Below are 26,937 nucleotides of genomic sequence, written 5' to 3'. Positions count from 1 at the left end.
CTATATGAAGTTTATCACAAGGGAAAAGAACATGCTTGTCTAAAGCAGGGATCTCAAATTCAATTTCATTAATGGCCACGTCAGGGCCATTGAGGTGTTTGACCTCAGGGGACTGGGAGAACGTGGCCAGAGTGGGCATGGCCAGCTTGACATCATTTTTGGGCCTGTGATGGCCCAAGCGCTCTGCCAGCAAAAACGGAGCTTGGGAGGGCCGCTCCGTTTTAACTGGCAGAGAGTTGCAGGAGGACATTGCAGCTGAAAATGGAGCTCGGGTGGGATGCGCATGGTCCTGCCGAGCTCTGTTTTTGCTGGCAGAGGCACTGCGGGCTGGTCCTTTGCTGTTTCCAGGTTGGCCTCACGGGCCAGATCTAAGCACCCTATGGGCACATCCGGCCTACAGGCCTTGAGTTTGACATCCCTGGTCTAAAGGCTGCTATGAATTGGCTTTGGCTCTTGCTTCTATTGGCATTTCATTGTGTTATGATTCAAATAACATATAACAAGCAGTGGAATTTTCAGACGATAACACACAAATCCAGAATTTATATTAAAATATATTACACATAAAAATACTTTTTTTGGCTTTGATTTGTGATTTTTGGTGTTGTTTTTTCTGTATAAATTCTAGTGATTTTATTGGTTTATTGTATATATTAGTTCTTCTGGGTCTGGAGTTGCAACTCAAGCCTACAAGTGAATCACATGAATCTACTGCATTTTGTAAAATGGTGTCCATCACTGTAGTAAAAAAAATGGTGGGCTATATTTTCTCCAATTTAAGGAACTTAAAAGGCTGGAAAAGGAACATTTCCTCTCCTGGAAGCTTTGCACTCCAACCACAATTTTCAAAAGTATCCCAAATCCTAAATTTGGTAAATGTAATATTTGATTGTTTGGGAGGTTATAATAGGAGAGCCATAAACAGTCTATTTTTATGATAAATCTCATGGGCTCTAAGAAACATGCAGAAAAAGAGGCTTTGAAATTGAGTAAAATTAAAATTAAAGTATTATATATTGAATTTAACATCAACATACCAACACATACAGTACAGCTAACATTGTCAAACTAGTTTTTAATACATTTATATATTCATGTTACTCAATTTCTATTATCACAGAGTATTCACAGAAGAGTTTAAATACTGCACTAAAACAACATCACATAGTTATACCTATGTAATCATAACAACGATCCCCGTTACCTTGATCAAACTGCTTTTGAATGTTGTCTTGATCTGTTTTATTACCACTAACACGATAGAGGCCTTCAGTACACAGACCTTTAGGAAAAGGAAGAAAACATCAAGGGATGGAAGTCACTCACATAGTAAAAAAATTCCTCCAACAAATACTTGATATTTTTTCTCATAAATACATCAATGTAAATAGACTTCAATTCATATGGTTTATTATTTCTTCATTAAAACAATATAAAGTTCTAAATGAGAAACAAGTAGGACTTTCAAAATTACTTAACAGCAAAAATAAATACTTAAATATAATTTCTTACCTGTATCTTCAATAAACTGCACACACTTCTCAACGAAGAGAGGGATAGGTTTTTCAGGTGTAACCAGATCTTGTAGGGGCATCCCAAAATAATTACTTTCCCAGTTTCTTCGAGTTGGTGGATTGAATGTCTTTGTTTTCTTTTTTTGCTGCAACAAAATAGCATTAATGGTCAAGAATATTAGCTATTGAAATAAACATTCCCTAATAACTAAAAAATATTAGAAAGGCTATTTTTCATATGGCAATTTTCATTTTGAAGATATATAATTAATAAAAAGAATAATCAAACTTGCTCACTATGCTATATTTGTCTGTTTCCAGGGTAAGGATGCTGAATCTTTCTCAGAGCATGATGCAGAAAATAGCTACTAATTAGTTTCTTATTTACATATTCACAAAATGATTGTTGAGAACAACATAACCAAACTACTATTTACCTGAATGCTACTTCTCATCCCACATCTAATCCTTATTAATGAGCTTCATACTACTTACTGCTCATGTCTTATATGTAAGAGTTTACTGGACAGGTTTATTTATTGATTTAAAAGATTTATATAGCCATTCAACCTGAATAATTGTCACTCTGGATAACATATATAAAATACTCTACCCGAAATAAACATTGTATAACCATGACAAATAAAAAATCTAAAGCTTTCAGCTACGAAAGAAGACTGTGAAAGCTTATTGTAATTCTTTCATTTCCGACTCTGTGGTAGAGTAGAATAAGATACCTCAAATTTTTACTTTTACATTCTCGTTATATCTGCTCTCATTCATATGAGATATAATCAGACATAATATAATTTTTCCTTATTTCCCGGTATGGAATACTATGCTTCAACTTTCAAAATACACATATACAAGCATGATATATAAAATAGTATCTCACACAATACAACTAAAATTGTTAAACGTGTATTAAAAATAATTGTTATAGTAATGGTACTGTCAGAAAACATAAAGCAAACTCACCAGTATTACTTTGTCAAGTACCAAAAATTGTGAAGACTTTACCAGCTAAAACGTTCAAATTAGGAATTTTCTGTTAGGTACTTCAGTAACTGTCAGTTTGCTGAACCATTAAAAGGCTATTTGAATAAACTAAATTTAAAGACATTTTGTCATTTTTACAAATTCATACAAATTAAAGTCTTGACTCATAAATTGTGGCATATTTTAAACATTCAATTCTATTGATTTTTTTAAATTACATTTTAAATAGTAAATCTCATTATTTTTAATGTGAGTTAAACAAGTTTACTATTATATCTATGTACTTAATCTCACAATCCATCCAATTTAATAACAATGTTATTCCATTAAAATAAAACATTTATGGCCACCAAGCTGGTGATTTGGAAGCCATAAGCATAAATTGTGTCTCCTTTGCCAAGTGATACATTTTAATGCACTAAGAAAGTTTAAATATTTTTTCCAAGAGATTATTTTTTCCTTCATCTCAACCAGCTGGATGTGGGTGTGCAGGCACACATGTATGCATATGTGCATTTGTGCGTGTGCATTTTATGCAATTTACATACTACCTCAATTCTGAAGGGCACAATTGGGCATTCATGATTTAAATGATGTGGATACTTTTATTTCATTTCAATTTTATTCCTGACAACACACACAGCTGTTATGAAACTTAACAGATGCTCAGTTAAGGTAAAGACAGTGTAGGACTATGGCCCATTTGTAAGACTGTATCTTAAAATACATTGTTAAAAATGTATTAATGCTTTCAAAATAAATATTAGATACCATGTTTTCCTGAAAATAAGACCTGGTCTTATAATTTTGAGAGCTTCAAAATAAGAATGAGGACTTATTTTCGGGGAAACACGATTTCAGGGTGATCAGTCCACAAGGTGGCTGGCTGTGGGAAAGCTGAGAGTCTGTGGGCCGGAGAGAACAGCTGGACACAAGAGGCTAGTCTTCATGCAATGGCACCTGCAGCCGACGGAAACAGAGGCACACAATCCAGACACTGATGCGAGCCGCAGGCAAGCCAAGAGATGGTAGGACAGAGTGGGCAGGCAGCCACAGGGCTTGTCTTCACGTCTCTCGGCTTGCCTGCGGCCCACGCAGAGTGTCATGATCACCTGCCTCCCCCATGCCTCTGCCTCTGTCTGCTGCCAGTGCTATGGTGTGAAGATAAATCTTCTGAAGCTGCCCCCCTGCTCTGGCCACTGACTCTTGGCTTTTCCACGGCTTACGTGGTGCATTCAGATTGCCTGCCCCTGCCCCTGCCTCTGCCTGGACAGTTAATCCATTCACCTGCATTACCCAGGCTGCAGCCGGACACCCCTGTACCTTCAGTGCTCCAATTCTGGGCTGATGACGATCTTCAGTAGGGCTTATTTTTGGCTTATATTAGGCGCACACTTAAAAATCAGGCTAGGGTTTATTTTTGGGGTAGTCTTATTTTCAGGAAAACATAGTATGTCAAGTTACTTAAAGTTATTGGGTTCCTAATTTCTATAAAGTCTTCCTGAGCTCAATATTAAAATAACTATACAGGAAGCGTAAAACCTAAACAGATAAATATCTTGCATTACTTATTATTTTTATGAAATGTTTGCCGCCATTTCACCGTGAGGCAATTCGAGGAAACTTTTTATGTAAATCACTCATGCTCTATCAATTTTACTTAAAGTGCAAAAATGTTAAAACCTTTTTAAGCAAACAAGCCTACAAACAATGCCTAGGAAATAGTAGAGACTGCTGTCTAGATGATGAGAAGTTTCCCTTTTTTAGTCATAAGCCATTTCTCCACAGAATAAAGTTATTCTGATAAATGTCCCTATTTAAGAAAAAAACATTAATCCAATTAAGCACAAACTGATTTGGCTTTTTAAGAAATAAATCCAACTCCCTTCATTCTTCAAAATCATAAATGTATATCTAGATGTTGCTTATAATAAATACCAATATGTTAAATTTTTGAAAGGTCTATACCTTTTAAATGTTTACATTATATACATTCAGTTCAAAATAAAAAAGGTAATTCAGATGCTGGCCTGCAACTTTCATTATACAATATTACACAATCTCCTGAACATTATCCAACAATAAAATAGCAATAAAGCTCCTTTGAATAGAAGATAGAAACAAATGATAATCTAAGTTTTGTATTCAGCACCAATATAATGTAAATTTTAAAGTATTAATGTAAGAATTAAGCAGAAAAAACACCAAATCCATCAAAACTGACAGGGCAAGCTATTATAATTAAACAGAGAACAAATCCCACGCTCACTGATGATGTTACCTGATTGGGTAATGAAACATCTGCAAGGAAACAGCCAAAGAGATTTGCCACTTAATAGTAAAAGAAAAAGTAGTTAACTGGGCAGATAAATTTGACTTAACTTTAAATGTTTCACTGTCACTTTATTTTCTCATAAAATTAGCTTGGGTACCACCCAGTGGTGGGATTCAAATTTTTTTACTACCAGTTCTGTGGGCATAGCTTGATGAGCGTGGCATGGCTTGGTGGGCGTGGCAGGGGAAGGATACTGTAAAATCTCCATTCCCACCTCACTCCAGTGGAAAGATACTGCAAAATCTCCATTCCCTCCCCACTCCAGGGGAAGGTTACTGAAAAATCCCCATTCCCTACCAATCAGCTGGAACTTAGGAGGCAGAGAATAGATAGGGGTGGGGTCAGTCAGAAGTGGCATTTATCGGTTCTCCGAACTACTCAAAATTTCCGCTACCAGTTCTTCAGAACTGGTAAGAACCTTCTGAATACCACCTCTAGATACCACAATCAACTGTTTTAATTTAAAACATGCTTTTTGCTAATCTTGCTTAGTTACTTCATATTCTAACAAATGCCCTTTCCCCCCTAAACTACAGTTCATGAGAAACAAGTTTAAGCCAAGTCAAATTAGTTACTGCTGCAGTTGCAAGGAACAGAAACGGACCCATTTATACCATACAGTTTATATATCGTGCTAACAACTTTTGCTAAGATTTTCATTGACATTTCAAATTTTCAAAAAAGCAATATTTTGACTGTATTTAAAACATTTTTAAAACATACCTTTTTATCTTCTTTCACTTTCTGTGTTTTCTTCTTCATCTTTTTATCATCTAGCTCTTGATCAGATGTAATTGCAGGGTTATCAATGCCACCTTTCCATGTTTCCACAGGGGATAAAAGTGGATCTTCTTCACTGCCACGATGTCTTCCTTTTCTTTTTGTTTTAGACATTGTAAAAGCTTCATCATCACTTGCATCTGAATGTGCTCTTCTATAATAAGATTTGGCTTTGATGAACAATGTTTTAGATTTATATTTATATTTTGAGGGGCGTCTTTCTCCATGGGTCTTTGAAATTCTGTCAGGAAATCCATTTTCTTCCTCTCCTTGGGCATTATTTATATGAGAGGAATTTCGAAATTTAATCATACGATTCTGACTATCATCTGGAGTTATGTAGGTATCATCAGCAACACCTCTGTGCTTAAAAATAGTGTCAATAGGTTCAGCATAGTTATCAGATTGTTCAAGATCATCACATGGTGCCAAAATCATTCTTGTTTTTCTGGGGTATTGTTTACCAATACCTGCCTCAATGGTTTTTAATAGATTTGGATCCAGTTTTTTCACATTTGTCTTGGTTACAATTGGTTTCGGCTTTATGGGAGGAGGCACTTTGTGGTTGCGTTCATGATCATGACAGTTAGGTGTACTGTGAATGGGATATTCATTACCTTCTACATCCAAACGGTATTTTGAGCGATCAGGTGTTGGGAGCAACTGTACCTCATCTCCAATTGGACTATAAGGAGGCGGGGCTTCAGTATCATCTTCTGAATCTGGGTAACAGTTGTAAGCAAGAGAACTTGCTCTAGGAGAATGCAAGAAAACATCTTCATTTGTGTGGGTTGTCTCTCGTGTAGTATCAGAGATATAAGAATTTTCAATCATGTTTTTCTTCTCCAAGACTTCACTAAAGAACAAGGTGAAGACCTCAGTCTGACGGTGATATTGAGATAATGAATAGAGAGCTGTAAATTTAGCAGTAATCTCAGTTGCTATATGTTCACCTTCAGTCATCAATTCTTTGATAGCCTCATTCTCAAAGAAGTCTGCCTGACTGTCAGTAACAGCTACTAATTGTACAGGAATAGTATCTTGCACTTCTGAAAGAAATGCTCGAAGCATTCCCATAGATGCTTTCCGTTTAGCAGAATAAACTAATATATAGCCATGAACAAGTTCATCTTTTCTTATACCAATTGAAGAATGATATGATAATATTGTAATCTGTATTCGCCTCCGTTTTTCACCTATAATTTTATCTAGCATTAGGGAATTATTCTGACCAGCCTGAGCAGCACTACAAGAATGAGAATCAAGGAATGGAGAAAGAATAAGATCTACACTGAATGGATCTCCACACATAGCACACATAACAATTCTTAAGTCAGCTTCTGAAAGATCTTTAATTGTAGGAATAGGACTTACGACATCAAAATTGTGTTTAACTGCATCCAAAACACTCCTCAACGCTTGCTTTATCTGAGCTTCATTAAATTTACGTGGATAAGTACCAGGAGGCACATCAATAAAAGGACACTGCAACTTGTTTGCTAACTGCTGCCCCTGATGTCTCAGAATAGGTAAATTTTTGCTAACACTCTCTCTTTGATTGGCCAATATTAGAGTAAATGGAAGGTTGGCCATATACTTATCTCTTCTTATCTGAGAAGCTTCAGTCCTGATTTTTCCAATGGATTCACCAATAAAATTAAGTGATTCAATTGAATTAAACACACAGAAATATCCATGAGGTTTGAAGGCTGAAGTCCATAATTGGCTTAGAAGGTAAGGTGACTTAGCATCAACTGGTCTGAGGTCAAGTTCATATATTTTTCCATCTAAGGCATATTCATCATCAGTAGACTGTGTCCGAATCTCATTTGCCAATTCTTGTGCAAGACCATCTTTACCCAAAATGAAAACATTAACTTTATCGATGTTGGCACTATCATGATAAAAATTTAAACGACCATGGTCCAGTTGTAGGAGGCTTCTAGCAAGTAAGTGTTCCACTTTAATGTCCATACAGCTTTGGCCACTGAGACATGTTTCTTTAGTGGGATGATATACAAAACCTATATGTTTAAGCAGAAGTGACTCTCTATCAGGTGCAAGTTTCTGTAAAGCTTTGTATCTAGGCTCTTCACTAAGAACTGCATGAATTTCACTCATTTTGTCAGAACTGGGTGTTGCATTCAAATCCAGGTCATAAAAGAGTTCTGAATGTTCAAAAAGCATTTCCTGAAATTCCTCTTTGGCTTTTTCGACTATTTCCCGTTGATGCCTACTATATACTTCTTTACTGTCAGCTTCTGTAATATATTTAAAAGCTTCATCTTCCATTACAAAACACATAACTTCCTCCCAGGGTTGCCCAGGAGAAATGAACTGAATTTTTTCAAGTGTTTTTTTGAACTTTTCCTTCATTTCAACTCTCCTTTTTTCTGATATTAAATGTTGCACATGATTTTGATATACCTTTTCAGCTTCAAGCATGCTCAAAAGGTCAAATGGAATTCTCCTGTCATTTACTTTATCTATATGGTCAGTTTCATACCAGGGCGTTTTTTCCAGCACCACAAAAAACAAATGGAAATCTTGTTTTTTTTCCATTAATTTCAAAGCTTCAGACCAACTCAAATGTTCAATCTCTTCAAGGTTTGACAGAAGTGTATTGAAAGCTCTTGGTAATGTATTAATATATTCATCTCTTCTTTTTCTTATATGCTCTTGCTTAAGTTGCTCAATATGTTTTGAAAATGTATTTTGGGCTTTGTTTGTTCCCTCTAAATTAATGTAATCCTCATAATCAGGATGATTTTTCAGTTTGTTACTAACAGTCTTCCATGTGGCATGATAGTCTCTCACAGTCTGCACAAGTTTCTCAAACTTATCTGTTGATGTCACAACAACTTGTCTTTGTGTTTTATAGGCATCTAAATAAGGTATTATTTTAGGTTTGCCACGAGTTTTATCCATCATTTGTATCAGTGCAGTGAAACACGTCTCCACATTGACATTGAATCTTGCAGATGTTTCTACTACAAGAAGGTTCTTCTTATTTGAAGCAAAAGCCTGAACTTCTCGTAAATAATGGTCCACACATTCATCACATTTAGTTGCTGCTATAATTATAGGTTTTTTAGATTTTGAAAGTTGAATATAGAGATTATTTACAAATTTAAGTTGGTCATCAAACTTCCTATTACATCCTTGGCTTACATCAATACATAATAAAAATCCATCAATACTTAGCTTTCCTTCAGGCATTTGCTTTTGCTCAAAATCTTGTTCCAATCCAAGCTGATCTGTGCAAATATACATAAGTTTTTCTGCTGACTGCAATTTGGTTGCAGCTGCACGCTTTATATAAGGTTGTAAGTTTGTACTACGATGAGGCAGAAATGTCTGATCATCAATGAACTCAGTTTGTTCAATAACATGAATTTTGCAATCTACTCCATCCTCTCCACACTGTATTACATCACCCCAATATAAAAAGTGATCATTATTAACAACACGACCACCAAAGTCAATTGTGCTAAGCACAGAGGTATGTTCAGGGTAATATTCATCTGCTTTTGACCGCACAAATCTATTGCACAAACATGATTTTCCAACTCCACAGTTTCCTTTGTCTTTTTCAGTCCCAGAAAGTCCAACCACACTAACAGCGTAGGCTGGGGGACGAGGCTCTTTGTTCTTTGCCATCATAGTGTTCTTCTCATCCTTCTGTATTCACCAACACAACTGGGTGCAATGCTCATTCTTAAAAATGATGCCACATACTAAAATTTTATCTCCAAAGTTCAAAATTATTTTCAGTTCTTAAATCCTCATGATTGCAATAAATGTGGGTGCTCCAGATCAATTGCTCCATGATTCTGAAAGAAAAAGGAAAGGGAGTGTATCAATTACAGTTACTCAAAGTTTAATTTTAAATATTAAAATGAATTCTGACAAACAGAATACTTTAAAACAATAAACAGTATTTTAATTATTTCTCAAAATTTCTCTCAGAATTCACACAGATAATCTTGTATTCAGTGACTGAACAGTAAGGTTTGTTTGCTCTTTAAGCAAACAAAGTGCTCTTTGGTTTTAATACTTAGAATGAAAATAATATTTAATAGGATGGATTTGATTTAAATCATAATTTTTAAACAGCAACTGCTATCTCTGTCTCGCAGTAGCTCCTCCTCTGACCTGCTATTGACTAACCAACGGTCCCAATATTGCAGAATATACAGCCTCATCTAAAAACTAAGCTCCATTTCATGCTGAATAAACTAAATTATTAATGTATCTTAAATAGAAAACTATATTTAAATAGATTTTTACTCCAAAAGCACTTTATTAAAATAAATTTGATAAAAATAAAAAAATATCCAATTTAAATGAAAGAAATCCAATCTATTTTTTTATCCACCCTGATGTTGTGGTAACTTCATATATTGTTATCTTACTGGTTTTGTAACTATATTTTTATCATGTTGAATTTTTACATTTTCAATTTTAAACATGAAGATGTCTATGTTCTTAAAAATGTTGCACAAATAATAATTACTAAATAATATATTGGCATGTGTTGGTATATAAAGTTTTATTAATTTCTAAATGAATTACCGGAGAGCAGTTATCATTCAGTTTCAGTTTCAAATATAGGAAATATGTTGAGTTGTGTTCATAAATCAGAGCCGAATTGCCTTCTTTGAAGTAAAAAAAGAAAAATGTTTCCTGCATGACAGATGGCTTTGTGACTATGGAGAAGTGTAACCAACATGGAGAGTTTTTATTAAAATACATTCCTTAGTCTTTAGCAAGGTACAGCTTGCCCATTTCCTTGCAGACTGTGGCACAATTAGACTATGAGAAGATTAGTCATTATAATTCAGAATGTTTGGCGACAATCTTGCTTTGGAACAATTGCAATAGGAATTTAGCTTCAGGAACTTTCAATATTTGTGACATATTTAGAATTGTGAATATATATCATACTTATCATCTCAAAATAACAGTTATTTGGATATACATTCATACAACAGAAAGGCAAACTAATAAAGATTAAGGGGAAGTCACTTATTCAATTATTCGGATCAAAGTCAAAGATCTCAACTGTCAAACACAAAGTTCTTCTCTAAACTCACAATTCTGATATACAGTAGTAATATGATTGACCTGTACCTCCTACATCCCAGAATCTATACACACACATTCATAGTGTACAAAATCCATTCAAGTCAGCAGTTTCTCTTTCAGAAAAAAAACAGTCTAATCTCATTCCAATTCTAATACCACATCTATACATGTATACATTTAAAAACATATATACACACATTTTCTTTCTCGTTCTGACTGCTTCAAATTTCACTATTATATCATTCTGCCAGTCTTTTTACTTTCTTCTCCTTTATTTATCACTCTTAGCAATGGGGGTCATGCCAAGCCATCCATGGTAACAAAGGGCTATTTCTTCCTTCCTTTTGAATTGGGGCAGGGGAATGTGATGGCAACCACAAATACAAAAATTGGTTTTCAATTGCTTATCATGTCATTTTACTTTTCAAGAATGTTTTCTTGAGGCATTATGTGAAATAAAGTTGGCAGACAACTGGAAGTCTGTGTATCATACTGAACCACATTTTCCCAAACTGTTATTTGAAACTGTAATAAACTGAATAAAACTAAAATAAATCAGATATTAGCAAAACTTTTCAATGTGAATTTTTAAAACAGGAATTTTAACATTTATAATGAATATCTATAAAGTACAAGCAAGCACTCCTTAAGATGATCATACATAATCTCCTTTCTTGCTAAGTTTTTACATGACTAAATCAGATTATAAGGGGAAAGCTTGTTCAAGAACATTTTAAAAACAGAGAAAAATGTCAAAATAGTATGTTGCAAGCATTATTTTATAAACTGTTATTTTAAGCTGGAGTGAAATATGAATTTTTAATTTTCTTAAATTAATATTTAGTTGGTATATTATCTGACAATAATAGAGGAAGTTAGCATTTTTTCTGCATAATATTCTCTTTTAGAAGTGGAGTGATCTTAAATTTGAGGCTAACTTTAAAGGAAAAAATAAAGCCTTAATGTAGAATCTTATTGTTCTTAATGTAGTCTTAATGTAGATTTTATTGTAATAACTTTATATTCTATTTTCCTTGCATTTTTTATTTCAAAATGTTTAACATCCATATTTTGTGATAATCTCAAAAATTAAAAGCAAAACCTTTCTTAGTCATTGGGAATGCTGTCAAATAACTAAGACCCTCTTCTTGTTCAATAGCAATAGCAATAGCAGTAGACTTATATACCGCTTCATAGGCCTTTCAGGCCTCTCTAAGCGGTTTACAGAGAGTCAGCATATTGCCCCCAACAATCTGGGTCCTCATTTTACCCACCTCGGAAGGATGGAAGGCTGAGTCAACCCTGAGCCGGTGAGATTTGAACCGCTGACCTGCTGATCTAGCAGTAGCCTGCAGTGCTGCATTTAGCCACTGCGCCACCTTGGCTCTGTTCAGAGATTCTTATACTGCTGCAAAGTAAAACAATGAATGTTTACAGCCTGTTTCTAATCTCCATCAGGTAAATCCATTGAGTATTTTATTTCTATTGATCTGCATACGATTTCAAAGAAAAAACTTTCATTGCTTATATTTTAAAAAATAACAATGGGGTGTCTTCATTATTGATTACTTGATAAGTCAATTTTCAGAGTCTTCACCACCCATTCAGCACTGCAATAACTCAAAAAGTCATTGTTCAGAAATCTATGTTATTTCCCTATAAATATTGTATCAGAAGCTGCTTTCTAAAAGTCCTAAATCGTTTAAGAGCAGAAGCTCTAGTAAATCTAGCAATATTTTCTGTTAGTAACATTTCCCCGAAAATAAGTCCTAGCTTGATTTTTACACATATGCCTAATATTAGCCCTATTCCCAAAATAAGTCCTAATTAAGGCTCCATCCACTTCAGGGTGCACAGGTAAAAATTAAGCTAGGGTGGGGATCGGGGCCATACTACTTACCTTAGAGTAGTTGCAGCCAGGCCTCGCACATCTCAGCCCATTTCTTTTGCTGCAGCCAGCAAGGCTTTCCTAGAGCTTCTGTAGCCGATAACAGCTCCAGATCGATCTAGAGCCCTGTTAGTGGCTAAAGAGGCCTTTCCTAAAGGCCTTTCCTGAAGGCTTCTGTAGCCAATAACAGAGTTCCAGATCGACCCAGAGCACTGTTATCAAGTACAAAGGTCTTCAGGAAAGCCTTGTTGGCCTTGCTGGATGAAGAAGTTCCTGAAGGCTTTTGAAAGAAAAAAGAAAAAGACTGGGGACAATGCATGCAAGTGAGGTGAGTCAGTGGATGACACCCCCATCCCCCAAATAAGACCTGGTACTTTTTTTGGTGGCAAAAAAATATAAGAGAGGGTCTTATTTTTAGGGAAACATGGTATTTTTTAAGTTTAAAAAAAAAATACTAATCGGGCATCTAGTTTGCATATGTGATGATATCTCCTGGTACTTTTTAAATCTCAAACTACAGATAATACATGCTTACTGACTGCCTCATTTAATAACTGTTCAAAGTTACAACAGTGTTAAAAACAGCTTTGCAATCAATTTTCACATTTATTTCTGTTGCTATGTTCCAAATACCATTTGTGTATTTCACAACTGGCCTGCAACAAGTAGAGTTAAATCCATGTCGTGTTCTTGGCAATATTTTTCAGAAGTGATTGGCCACTGCTTTCTTCCTTGGACTAAGAATGTGACATATCAATCACAGGTCTGCAAAAAAAAATTTTTAGACAGCTGTTTTGGTTATTCCATGTAATCTTTATGATTTTTGGTGCGCTGAATTCAAAAATGACCTCCATTTTGTCATAGGACATCATGTTTTCTGAAAATTTAGGTAACTATGTTAAATAAGGCAATACCTCAAAATAAATGGAAATACTTATAAAATTAAAGTTTTATTACAATATTTTCATGAAAATCCTTTTTTGAACTGAAATGAGCTCACCTACACACACTAAACTCGATTCTTCTTCCTTATGAGGCTCCTCTTGGTGCATTTATGCTTATGAATAGCATCTGGAATGTCTCCCTGAAGCATCCAACAGTAGTCTGCCATCATTGTAATGCTCCATTTTCCCTGGTATCTCCTTTCCATCTCTTTAATGTCTTGGTGGAATCATTCACCTTGTTCCTCACCTTTCAGCAAAGTAGTCAAGGTGGGACTGGAGGAAATGCATTTTCAAACTCATCAGGCAACCTAAAGCTTGAAATGCTTTCAGCATTCTTCCGACGATCTTTTTGTAGTGAGGATCTTTGTTATTGCCTAAAAATTTCTGTACGACTTCTTTAAATGCAATCCACCCTTCTTTTTGAGGATCCGTCATGGTATTGACAAACTCTTGATGAACTATAAGCCTTCTAATGTCTGGTCCGATGAACACACCTTCCTTCAATTTTGCCTCCAACAGGCATGGAAACTTGTGACCAAGTATTCGGAGCATTCTCCATCTCTTGGAAGTGATTTTACGAATTGCTTCATCAGTCCAAATTTTATGTGGAGAGGTAGTGGAAGAACTTTATGGGAAGATACCAAAGTTTCTCGAAGGACATTTTTCCCCCCGACTGTTAGCACCCTCGGCTGCCAACTTTTCTTGGTCAGTGATATTGTCGGTCTCAAATGTCCCATAGACACAGAAAACAAGGGTATTTGGTATACCCAGCTTGTTACCCGAGCAGCATGCCCCCACACACTTGCCAACCATGGTCTTCATATTTAAGTTTACGAAAAACCAATTCCAAATTCTCGTAGGTTTCCTTCAAGTGTACGGAATGACCTACAGCAGTGATTCCCAAACTTGGCAACTTTAAGACTTGTGGACTTCAACTTCCAGAGTTCTCCAGCCAGAAGAGCTAGCTGGAGAATTCTGGGAGTTGAAGTCCACAAGTCTTAAAGTTGCCAAGTTTGGGAACCACTGACCTACAGGTATGGAAGAGTAAAAACCATTGTGGAGTAAAACTGCTTTGAGACTTCTTCTTGAAGAATCTATAAAAAGTTGCCATTGCTCTGAATCATATTGGATTTTAAATTGACCCATCAGACCTTCAACATCGATGCAATAAACCAACTTGTCTTCCTGGGCAAAGTAAGGAACGAACTCCTTTTCACGATGTCTGAACCATGAAGATGACACTCCTGACAACAATAAATTCCTGCTTTTCAGCCTTGATCCGAGTAACTCAGCCGCATATTTGGGAAAATTCAAGTCTCTTACCAAATCATTCATCTCCTCCTGAGAAAACAATTTTGGTCTTGTATCATCTTCAAAGTCATAACTTGATTCGTCATCTGGTTCAGGTATGACTTCACCTTCATAGGAGCTAGGTATCTCTTCCAAGGTAGCAGGGGGCTTGGGTACTGGTATATCTGTGCCATGGGGGATGGGACGAATTGCTGAGTGAAGATTGGGGTATTAAATGGAATGCTTCCATTTGGAATTAAATCCTATCACATTGCATGAACAAAAGTAACAGTCATCACTATGGTTCTTTTACTCTTGCCATACCATAGGAATCCCATAACGGAAATATTTTTTTCTTACCCTTGAACCAGTTTCGGAGGTCCTCAACACACCATTTGCACACTTTATGAGGCGGCCAAACTTTATCTTGATCCCCAATTTTTAGTCCAAAGTATGCAAATTACACTTTTTTCACAAAGTCAGTAATATTCTGCTGTTGCTTTAACACTGTATATTCACCACAGATGAAACAGAAACTGTCTGGCGAATTAATACACTTTTGCGGAGCCATAACATAACGGTTGAAGAATGACGAGCTAACATGAATTGCAATGAAAAAGTGTGAACAGCCTAGAACCAAGAACCTGATGATTCGTGCACAAGTGTGGCATGCAGGAGAGAGCAGCTCTGTGTCTTTACACAAGACGCCACAGTGCTGGCCACGCCCCCTGCACCGACTGGAGATGCTGCTATCTGCCCTGTGTCTCCCTCCCACTGAATTCTAAAGATTAACCCCTTCTACCATTAGAAGCACAGACTTAAAACTTGCTTAGCTTATGTATATATTACTGACCATCAGATTTACAGTGCTATATTTTTTTTTACATATCTTTAAGGGTTATGTAAAACCCTTTAAGGTTTTTTTTTTGCATTTTATATATTAAATGCACTTATGTGAATTAATTAATAATAATTTGGACTTTAAATTTGGTTAAAAACCCATAATATAAAAAAAAAAACCAAAAATAAAAAAATTAATAAATTTGAAGATAATTCTGCATGTTGTGGCAAATCATGACGTCTAGGAGTTTTTTCAATATTTTATTTGTTTTCAGCACACCAAAATACATGGAAACTAGATGAAAATAATCAAACAGCTTTTAGTCGCAGACCTATGTAATCATCCAGATGGCTTTGGGTCTAACACTGCATTAGAATTCACACAATATCCTAGTTTCTAGCCAAGTATCTTTAACTATTAGGCGACTGGAGACTAAAACATATGAAGAACGGTTGCAGGAACTGGGTGTCTAGTTTAATGAAAAGAAGGACTAGGGGAGACATGATAGCAGTGTTCCAATATCTCAGGGGTTGCCACAAAGAAGAGGGAGTCAAACTTTCTCCAAGGCACCTGGGGGTAGGACAAGAAGCAATGGGTGGAAACTAATCAAGGAGAAAAGCAACTTAGAACTGAGGAAAAATTTCCTGACAGTCAGAACAATTAATCAGTGGAACAGCTTGCCTCCAGAAGTTGTGAATGCCCCAACACTGGAAGTCTTTAAGAAGATGTTGGATAGCCATTTGTCTGAAACAGTATAGATTTCCTGCCTAGGAAAAGGGTTGGACTAGAAGACCCCCAAGGTCCCTTCCAACTCTGCTATTGTATTCTATTGTATCCAATTGTATTTATTGTTTATTTAGCCATGATTTATTGAATAAGCCACAACTATGTGGTGCAACATGCTAAACACATTCAAATCAAACACATTATACCTTAGTGTAATAAATAAACTCAAAGTTTATTTACTGGGAGCATGTATATGGCCGCCCAATTCAGATAGTTTGACTCTGGACAGCATGTGAAAATTATCAAAAAACAAATGTAAAAGATAATGGCAAAAGTCATTAAAAGCCAACTAAGACAAATAAAATTATATCAGAACTAAAATATTTGAGTGACCACTTCTCTCCCAATCACATCTACCCATCCCATAAAATCTGGCAGAAAGGACATATTGTGGGTCCCAAACAGTAAGGAACATCTGAAAGAACCAAGGAGAGCCTTTTCTGCAACAATACACACTCTTTCTAAAGGTTGTACTTTTTGTTCCTTTCAAAAAGTATGTTTTAAAGGAGCAATTTGGTAACTAAAGAAAAACATGCATTTTTTACTTTTATGCTTCTTCTCCAGTTATCAGTTTCTATCCCCATCGCCGTACTTTTTTTATTGATTCTCTAAAACCATAATTAGTAGCTACTCAACCCTAGTTTTACATTTATTTCAAAATGTAGCCAATTAAATACAATTCTATCTTAAGAAAGCAAAAGAAGACCTAGTCTAGATATAAAAAATATCATGATAAAGCACAGCATATCCTGTTTTATTATAATTAACTCAAAACAGAATTACCAGTTCTTCAAGTCCACATAAAACAGGAAACTATAGTTACAGCAGTTTTGCTGATTGTAGGAGAGAAGAAATACATGAATCTCAATTTCCTTTGGTTCATTTACAATAATTTAATCTAGGTTTTAGACACTTAGTCAAATTAGATCAAAGTTTTTCTAAGCATTTTTCCCTTTGTGATTTTATCAAAGACTTCCAACGTGGATCATTTAACGTTATATGCACAGGCAAAAATGGCTCAGACAAAATCTGAAACATGCCTCTTTCTTGTTTTCTCTCACCTCTTTTTAGTAGATTCCTGCTTTGTTATTAGAAAAAAATAGTTTGCTAAGCAATCTAGGATCACACAGAATGCAGGTAGCCTTTGACTAACAAGCCCAATTGATTCCAAATTTTCTGTTGCTTCTGTTAAGACAGTTGTTAAGTGAATTTTGCCCAATTTTATGGCCTTTTTTTTACTATAGTTGTAAAATGAATCTCTGCATTTGTTAAGTTAGTAACACAGTTGTTATTAGTGAATTTAGCTTCCGCATTGACTTTGCTCATTAGAAGGTTGCAAAACATGGTCACATGACCCCGGGACACTGCAACCACCATGAGTTAGTTACCAAGAGTCTGTTTCTCTGGATGCGCCTCATAGTACTCTAAAATATTTGCTATTATTTAGTGTTATTCCTGATTTGTCTTGTTGGGAGAAATCCATTTTGGTCTGGATGTATACAGCCATTTAATAGTTTTTTCAATCTCTCCGCTATTATTGTTGTGAATATTTTATAGTCGCATTCAGCAGGCAAGCTTGTGCGAGAGGCGGATGTGCCTGCTGTTCATTCAAATAGCGCTGCATGTGCACACTTGCCCATCGCTCATGTGGAAAAATCTTTCCCCTACCCTGCCAGTCCGCAAAGCGACAAAGGTTGGGGAACTGAAGCCCATTTAAAAAAACATGATCTTGTTTCTTCTCAGCTACAAATTTATAAAATAATCTCTCCCCATTCCAAAAATATTCAGAAATTTCAGCTTACCCTTACAGAAAAAAATGCAAGGAGATTGCTGCCAAGCTCTTGCAAAGTATCACAATGTCACATATTTCAGTGATGTAAAGATCTAAAAATCAAGGAGATGAGACATTTTTAAAAGCATAAAAGCAAAATAATACATAGTGAGGTATTTTCTTAAAATTTTGAATTACATTTATTTAATTCTGTATAGTATTTTAAAATGCTACATATGCTACATATTACCTACTTCTATTAGTACCATAGATCTATATGATTTATAAGTTGAGTTTTAATTTTATTTTTAAAACATTTAAAAACCTATGAAAAGATTTTATTCTTTATTAAGACTTTTTAGAAATAAACAAAATAATATCATGTTTCAGTTATTTCTATAATGATATTAAATGAATCTGTACTGGAAAAAGAGAATTGCAAACTATTTTCCAATATTCAAGGTGATATTCATCCCCCAGACTTTAGATTCAGTTGGCTACATTTTCTAACAGTATTTTTTATGGCCCATGCTGATTAGAATTTATTCATTATTCATGAATATTACTCATCTGACACACTTTTTATTTCATGTAAAACAATACACAAACTTCATGTACTGAAATGTTAATTTACTAGATGTCAATGCAATGAATTTCACTCAGAATTGACTAATTTCCCATAACAATTAACATCAATTGTTTAATTACCGGAATCACAAATGATAAGAAATTGTCAATAGAGGAGAATATTTGTAAGTTGTAGGTCAGGGTTGATTTGAAGGATCCTTAGTGCTCTCTGAGCTTGCTTGCTTTCCTGCAGACATTATCCAAACATCATGTGTGCTCATAGAGTGTAAGGTTTGCTCCCATTTTATATTCTAATGGCTTGTACTGTCCACGTTGGTGGGAGTGGTCTTGATGGTTCTTTGGTTGGGCTGTTCACTATAAGCTTGTTTCACACCTCCAAAACATATCCTCTCCAGCATTCAGCACTCAGTTGAGTAGAGATTAGCATCACACCAACAATTAAGAAGTACACAATAACTTAATCAAGGAACTGCCAAACAAGCAAATAGTAAGCAGCCCAACCAAAGAACCATCTGGACCACTCTCACCAACATTAAGTGTGCAAAATGAAGTCTGCAAAAAAAGCAGTCAAGATCAGGGAATATCAAGGAAACCCCCCCCCCCTTAAATAAAATGGTTCTTAACAAATATAATTGTTAGCCTGTAGAATTCACCAAATTCATAATAAACTGGATGATTAAAAATATGTGATTTATAAAAGGACCAGTTGTTACAAGTATCTCTATAAACACAAGCAACCTATTTCTCATGTTACTCTTGTCTAGGAAATATAAAGACACTATTACCCTTGTTACTTATGAACTTCACTGTGACATTGGATAATCACGGTGGGAACAAGACTAGACAGAACTGTACAAAATTCAATTGGTCGTTAGTGAGGAAGTTTGAGGTTTTAATGTTGATACCAATTAACGATAATTTGTTTTGGATAAAATGTGGCTTCTAAATATTTATATATATATAAAATATTTAATCTTAAAATTACCAAGGCATATGTGGGAGAGACAAAATCATAACTGCCCAGAAGAGGGTGCAACAGGCATACAAACAAAACCTAATAAAAATCCTGTGATACAGTTTAGAAATCCAAAAGTAAAGTTAGATCCCCCCCAAATTGCCCTCCTACTCTGAATCTGACCTTTAAAAGAAAAAGTCATCTCTTCAAAAAAACAGGAAAATAATTCACAAAATCTTCATTCTATAAATGTGCTAGATCAGAACATCAATCGCTTGGATTAGGAAGCATTAAACTCTCTAACATTTAAGCATGCATGATGGAAAAAATGCTCGGCTAGATATATGCTCAAAGGGTAACTAATATTGGAATCTAGGGGGTAGACCATCAGGAAATACCAGGTTTGTAAATTAGACTTATGTTTTTTTTAAAAAACCACAAAGAAAGCAATGAAAATCCAATTTTGGTAAGAAAACTACATAGATATTTTTGTGAAGATAACAGTTGTGCTTGAATCAAAGACTTTATGCTAAAATTAGAGAGCATGAAATAAACTGTGAAATATAATTCTTCAATATTATATTACCATTTTTTTCTTATACTTGTTAATGATGAATTTTACATTATAAACACTGGACATATAAATATTCAAACACATCCAAATTCATTCAGCACAAACTAAGTACTTTGTTAGAGGATTCCCCCCTCTAATAGGCCATAAGTGAGATCTTATGGTCTATTACTAAGACACTTTGAGATATTCTGCAAAAAAAACCACAACAAATTAACTCAAAATTAATAGGAGGCAATTATTCAAATAATAAGTAGCTTTCCTTCTTTTATATTGAAAAGTGATGCATATTACAAGCCTTCTCTGAAAAAGATAAAAAAAATTCCTAAATTTCTATAATCTCCCTACTGCTAATCCAGCACCTTATCCACTATCATAGACACTACTTTCTACAACTAAGGATATAGATACAATCTATTATAAACTAGCTATCCAAAAGAATATTGTAGTTCAAGTGTTGGGAGGGATACTGTGGAGACCCTGGTTCAAATCTATCCTCAGTCACAGTAACTCACAGGATAACTTAGGACCAGTCACTCTTTCAGCCTGACCTTCTTCACCAGTTGGTAGTAAGAAAAATAGGAGGAAGCAACCTTGTTTTGAGTTCCTGAACAAAATACAGAATATAAATCTAGCAAATAGCAACTTTCAAAATCTCTTTATCAGAAAGAAATCCCCAGAAAACTAAAATAAAAGCAAGTATATTACAGTCATGTTATAATCAGTTATATTGTTCCTGGCCCCCACAATATCATTTCTACCATCTATGGTGTCAAAAGATCCTTGAAGACAGAAGGTCCCAATTATTGTTGTTTTTATATTTATAATTTCTTATTTTTTGCACTTCTATTGAAGAAGCTAATAGGTAAGGTGCTTTGATAGGTTTTGTATTCCAAAATAATAACTGAAATAAATAAGCTTCACATTACTAATATAGTCAATCTATCATTAAATGCTTATTATATCCAATATTAGAACCTGGGGCATTCATTGAAACTAGGATCGATACAAGAAAGCCTTTTTCATATAATAGTCAAATAATGACCATAGGCATAGACAAATTCATATATAATGGTAGTGTACTGCCTGCTATCTTTAAGGGCCATATATTATCTCCTACATATCAGGCAAAATATTTTAGCTAGTGGGAAGGGAAGGGGATCACATCATGCCTGCAAGCTTCACTTGTCACCTATGTAAATACAGAAATTTGAAATACTTAGACCTTTCATCTGATTTCATGTAGAAGGAACCTTGATTTAAGAGATTTCAGTTTAGTAGTCCATATGAAAAGAACAAATTTCTATCCAGATATTTCCCTGAAATAATAGAAAATGGAACTGCATCTGAAGTAGTTTGGATGAAACAAATAAACATGTTAGCAGACATTCAAGCATAATGGATATGCTCTCCCACTTCAATAGACTGCATGGTACTTCATACTGAATCTAAATCACTGATTATGATTTATTTTTGATTTCAACAGTAAACTATAATATCTATGAATCTAAACCGAAATTGTTTTAACAAAATCGTATTTAACTGTGTTATTGGTTTGAGCTCTAAACTTGGCGATTTGGTTGCAAATGTTCGTTCCCTTCTTCAATGCACTCTGTATTGTGCTTGTTTGGGGGAGTACTGATCTTTAACTGCATTTAACTTTATCTCATTAATATGTGCTAGAAAACTGTCTAGTTCTCTGAATAAACATTGTTATAATAATTTGAGGAAATTCATTCTAATGCCTTATATTCTACCAACAGCTGTAGATATCTGTTAAACCTTTACTGAATTTCATAAGCACTTGTATACCCAAAATAGGTGTTCCTGATAATAAGATAAGAGCATCTTAACAGTTGCCAAAGCACCATTTTAACATCCACTGGCTAGTTGGGCAACTATCTAGCTTTTCCTAAAGAAACTACTTCGATAAGCATAAAACGTTTCAAACCAAAAAAGAAAAGTCCAGTTGCCATGACTCAACTTCCACATAACTCTACGAGGATGACTGAGAATCTTCATTGACATATTTTCTCTAAATACTTATTATAAAGTGAGAGTTCCTATTTCTTTTCTCTAATATTTGTGTTTCTGCTATTTCAATTTCTGAAAGATTGAAAATCAATATCCCTACTTTTTTGTCTTTCATTTAATGTCAGATTTTGGGGAAAGTCAAAAGCTTGAATTTATCTTCTTACTTCCAACATCTCTCCATAGCTAACACAAATGTCCACTTCTTAACATAATATCACTGAAGAAAGTTGGAAACAGCTAGAAGAACTTGCTTTAGTTTTAGAGATGGGCATTGCAAGGCAAGATGACTGTCTCTTACATTGTGACAAATACCATCACTTGTCAGGCTTGTATGATTTACCTATTGCTTAATAATTTATAGATTTGATTAATCAATTTCTATACTTCATAGCATTTGTAAAACTGATTTCCTGAAAATTTTATTTATATTTTGGAAAATGTTTATAGTCAACAAAAACTGCCCAAAGGTATTTGCTAGATTGAAAACTTTTTTAAAAAGTTATAAGATTGCATTTAAAGATTTTTAGCATTTGTTTTATTCATTCAATATCAAAAACTTTCAAATAAGACATGAATTCCCTGTAGTATCAACTGATTTCTTTAAAAATATACAAAGTATAAAGTTATTTCTACTATTTCTAAAAGTTGGATTCCACATTGGGAAGCAACAAAGTCATCTTAACAGCTATTCTCCCCAATAACTGCTAACTACTTTACAATTGTAAACTTACTTATATAAACATCATGATTATATTGTGAATTCTATTTCACTAGCTTATTTTAACTCTATAAATAAATATTTACTGCAAAATAAATTATTTCAGTGTATGATAAAGTACAGAAACCTCACAATTGCATCACAGCAATTCTTAAGAGATTAGCAAACATGACAGAATAAATGTTTAGGCCCACTTTGATAGATGTACATACTTATGAAGTGAAATATTAGATCATAATTTAAAAGAATGCATTGCAAAGTCATTCTAAACCAAGACGATCAAGCAGATGCTATCCAGATGTTTTGAATTCATGGCCTAACAACTGTAGCCAGATATGGGAACTGTTTTTGGAAGATACTAACTGGCCTATACTTGCAGCTATAATATTAGCAAATCAGAATTCATCTACAATTAATACAGCTTAGAGGCAATTAGGCCTTTAGTTAAGTGCTTGGAACAGAGTAACGTATGGAGTGCAAAGTATATTATTAATAAATATAGAAAACTCAGGTGAAACAAATATTACATATGAATAAAAACCCAAACTCAGGGATGTAAAAGTTTTTTTAAATCTATTTAAAAATTGAACAGTGGTTTATGTATTTATCTTCTAAAACTAACAGTAGGAAAAATATGAACAAAAAATCATTATTAGTTGTAAATAATAAAGGCAAATCCACAAGCATTACCAAATATTTGGATTAGGCTTTAGTTTATTTTTTACATTATTAAAATATTTTATTACAAGAATTTCATCAAAACTACCAGTTTTATTTGCATACCAAACTTTAAAGTCCTATTAAAACTGGCAAATAAACATTTTAACAGTTGTCAACTGAAATGTACATTCTTTTCCAGAAAAATAGCCATCAAAGTTAATGGGATTTAGAAGTATACATAGAATTTCACTGCAAGTTTAGGTACTCTTATTTCGGATCAAGAATTGTTAGTGAGATTTCAGTTTAAGACTAACAGGATAGATAAAAAGTTTGTTCAAATATACTATGTTAATGTAATAATGGTACACTACAAAGTATCTGCTAAAAGTTCAAATACTAATTCTATAACAGTAAACTTACTCCAAGTTTTTATGATGCTACAATTTTCATTTGTAATATATCTCTATATTTATTTGCTATATATTTAATGTGTTCTGGTTAATTACAAATAAAACATTCATTAGTAACTTCACAAAGTAGAAAATCAAAGTCTGTAGTCATTATTATGAAACAAATATTTAATATTAAAAGCAAAAAACCATATTAATTAGCCTTTTGGTCATATATGTATGCATGTGTGTATATATGTATGAATAATACTTGTCAACAAAGATCTAAATATATGGTAAAATGAATATACAATTAAGCTACAACTGTTTGAATCCAAGAACTGCTTTACTATGCAATGCAGACTTTGAGAAATGTCTGCTAACTGCTGGTATCTAACAGGGAATACACACCAATTATCATCAAAAACCTAATCTAAGTACACCCACCACTGGCCTATTTTAACCTAAATGTAAAACATTTTCCTCCTACTTTTAAAGCAAATCCTTAACACTGGAATTGCTGGATGTTTCACGTAGAAGAGTACATATGGGAAGGTTTCCACACCCTTTTTTAAACACCAGAGTATTTGATTGGGGAGGGGGGGATTAAAAGCCAACAAGCAACCCGGACTCTGAATTAATTACGTCTCTCCTCAGTCAAACTGCCATTTCCAGACTTCTATCTAAGGCTTTTCCTTGATAGAGGAAATCCAGGGGTGACCGAGACAAGAAAGAACACGAAGGATTGTAGTAAGCAACACAGCCCGCCTAACCTCTTGTTTCAAACTACATTATATCCACCCTACGGAGCTGGGGGAGGGTTTAAAGGAGGAAAAAGTAGGCCACTCACATCTTTAAAAGAGGAAAGTTTGCTATGGCGAGATTTTTGGGAGGTGGTCGGAGAGAGGAGGGGGGAAACTGAGGAAGAGAAAGAGAAGAGTATGGAAGACCGGAGAGAGCAAAGCAGAAATAATGGGGACGGGGAGGGCGGAGAGCTCGAGAAAAGAACCAAGGAGGAAAGGCGAATTATCCTCCTTCCTGCCTCCTTCCGTCCTCCCATCTCCCAGGGGAGCCGTGACCAGCTGGCAGCCGTTGCAGTCGCTATTAGAGCCTGGTAGAATAAGCTCCGAGCCTCCCGGCGGGGTTTAGGCCTTCATCACCTGTCTGGGACCAGAGCAAGCAATGCTTCCAGCCCTTCCCCCTCCTCCTCCTTCCCGGGTGTGTAGGTATGGAGAGGGCTCCCACAAGGAAGGAAGAGGGAAGAAAAGAAAAAAAGCGGAGCTCTTGATGACCTACCCAGGCAATCTTTCTCTCTCAGAAGTCTCGGCCGAAGACGGCCTCAGCCTTCCTCGGAACTGGCAGGAGCCGGTAGAGCTCGGACCTCTGCAGTAGCAACACCCGGCTCCGAAACCCCAACGCCGCTGCAGCTATGGGCTTGGGTGTAGTTAGCGAAGGGGGTGGGAGGCCGGTGTGGATCGGGAGGAGGGCTTTTACAAGGAGGAGCGGCTTAATTTCTCCTTACCTCGGTCTCCGGCTTTTCCACAGCAGCATTCCCGGAACTCTCGCTCCGCGCCAGCGGCCGTCGTTCCCTTTCAAGTCGCAGCCCCCCTTCACAACTCTCGGCCCATCTTCATATCTCCTCCCTCCTCTCTCGGTGTTCCCGGCTTCGTAATGGCGGCGGCTGAGAGTCTCCCCAGCACTGGTTTCGCTGATGGACCCGCGTCTCTCTCTCGCTCTCTTTCTCTCGCTCTCACTCTCAGAGAGACACTCGGCGGCCCCCCTCTCCGTTCCCCGCCCCCACCTCGAACTTTACCTTCAGCAGCTTTCCCTGCCTTCCCTCCCCCCTCCCTGTTCTCGCCCGCCGCCGTCGCCGCCGCCACCGCGGCTCTGCGCGCGCGCGCCCCCGAGGCCTACCCCGGGTGCGCGTGCGCGGGAAGGACCTTCTACCTAAAACGTTTCCGTTTTACTGGGCCTCTGTCGTCGCCGTCGTGAGGTTCCCTCGAAGCCCTGCCTACGCAACATGCGCGTGAGAGAGAGGGAGAAAGCTTCGTCTCGGGCGCGAGCTCGCCCGTTTTATGTACATTAGTTTCCCCTCCCACTCCTCCCCCCCCCTTTCTCTCTTTCTCTCTCTCTCACACACGCACACGCACCCACAGACAGAGCTTGCTGAAAGCGCCAGTTTAAAGGGTTTGAGGGGCGGGTGGCGGGAGAAAAGGCGACAGGCTCCTCACAGTTCTCGTTTCGGACCCTGCGACTGAAACTGATAGAGAAGGAATAACGAAACCTTTGGATCCGACCATTTGGTAAAAGCTGTGGTCCTTAAAAACCGATGGAAATATATGTGACTCTCTAGGAAAACGAGTAACCTCTCCCGCCTACAAAATCTTCCGCGACTAAGATTATACATAAAACAGAAATATCAGTACGCCGAGAGTTACATCCGAAGAGGCGTTTCTTCAAACGTCTTCCAACGCCGACTGGTCTGCGTGATTTCTCTTTATGCATCACTTTCTTAACCCGCCTGTCCTTCGAAGTCTTCGGAGCAACTAACTCCTCAGCTCACCACGGCCCTCTGGAGAAGGCGAAGGAAAGCAAATGGCATGAGCTTAATAGCTAAATGGAGGCATTCATGAATCTACAGCAGGTTCATGGTTTGAGATGCGCTGGAAATAAGTTTCCTTCAAGTGGATCCCTGGATCCCTCTTTAATCCATGGCCGTCCAGAAGGATTTCCCTCACAAGTGGGCTGAGCCCCTGAAGGAACATTTTCGGGTGCGACCTGGCAAG

General features: G+C 36.1%; 1 protein-coding gene across 5 annotated transcripts in view; it reads right to left on the bottom strand.

Moving 5' to 3' along the window:
• Nucleotides 1–25,964, bottom strand: part of ARHGAP5 (Rho GTPase activating protein 5) — a 34,101-nt gene extending 8,137 nt beyond the window's left edge. The window contains exons 1-6 of one of the 5 annotated variants that reach the window (XM_087723418.1): nt 25,674–25,964; nt 18,268–18,349; nt 12,617–12,884; nt 5,572–9,461; nt 1,513–1,660; nt 1,205–1,282 (exon numbers count right to left, since the gene is read on the bottom strand). In XM_087723418.1, the coding sequence (XP_087579544.1) occupies nt 1,205–1,282; nt 1,513–1,660; nt 5,572–9,291 (3,946 nt within the window). In that variant the 5' untranslated portion in view covers nt 9,292–9,461; nt 12,617–12,884; nt 18,268–18,349; nt 25,674–25,964. Of the gene's footprint in view, nt 1–1,204; nt 1,283–1,512; nt 1,661–5,571; nt 9,462–12,616; nt 12,885–18,267; nt 18,350–25,447; nt 25,557–25,673 lie in introns of those variants that run through there. The other 4 variants (XM_014052323.2, XM_014052326.2, XM_014052325.2 and 1 more) reach the window with 4 other exon arrangements.
• Nucleotides 25,965–26,937: the final 973 nt, after the last annotated feature.

The sequence above is a fragment of the Thamnophis sirtalis genome, unplaced genomic scaffold (assembly GCF_051295495.1).
Source record: "Thamnophis sirtalis isolate CommonGarterSnake01/CBP01778 unplaced genomic scaffold, rThaSir2_p1.2 scaffold_1, whole genome shotgun sequence".
Taxonomy (NCBI): domain Eukaryota; kingdom Metazoa; phylum Chordata; class Lepidosauria; order Squamata; family Natricidae; genus Thamnophis; species Thamnophis sirtalis.
This window is presented reverse-complemented; position numbering and strand designations above follow the sequence as displayed.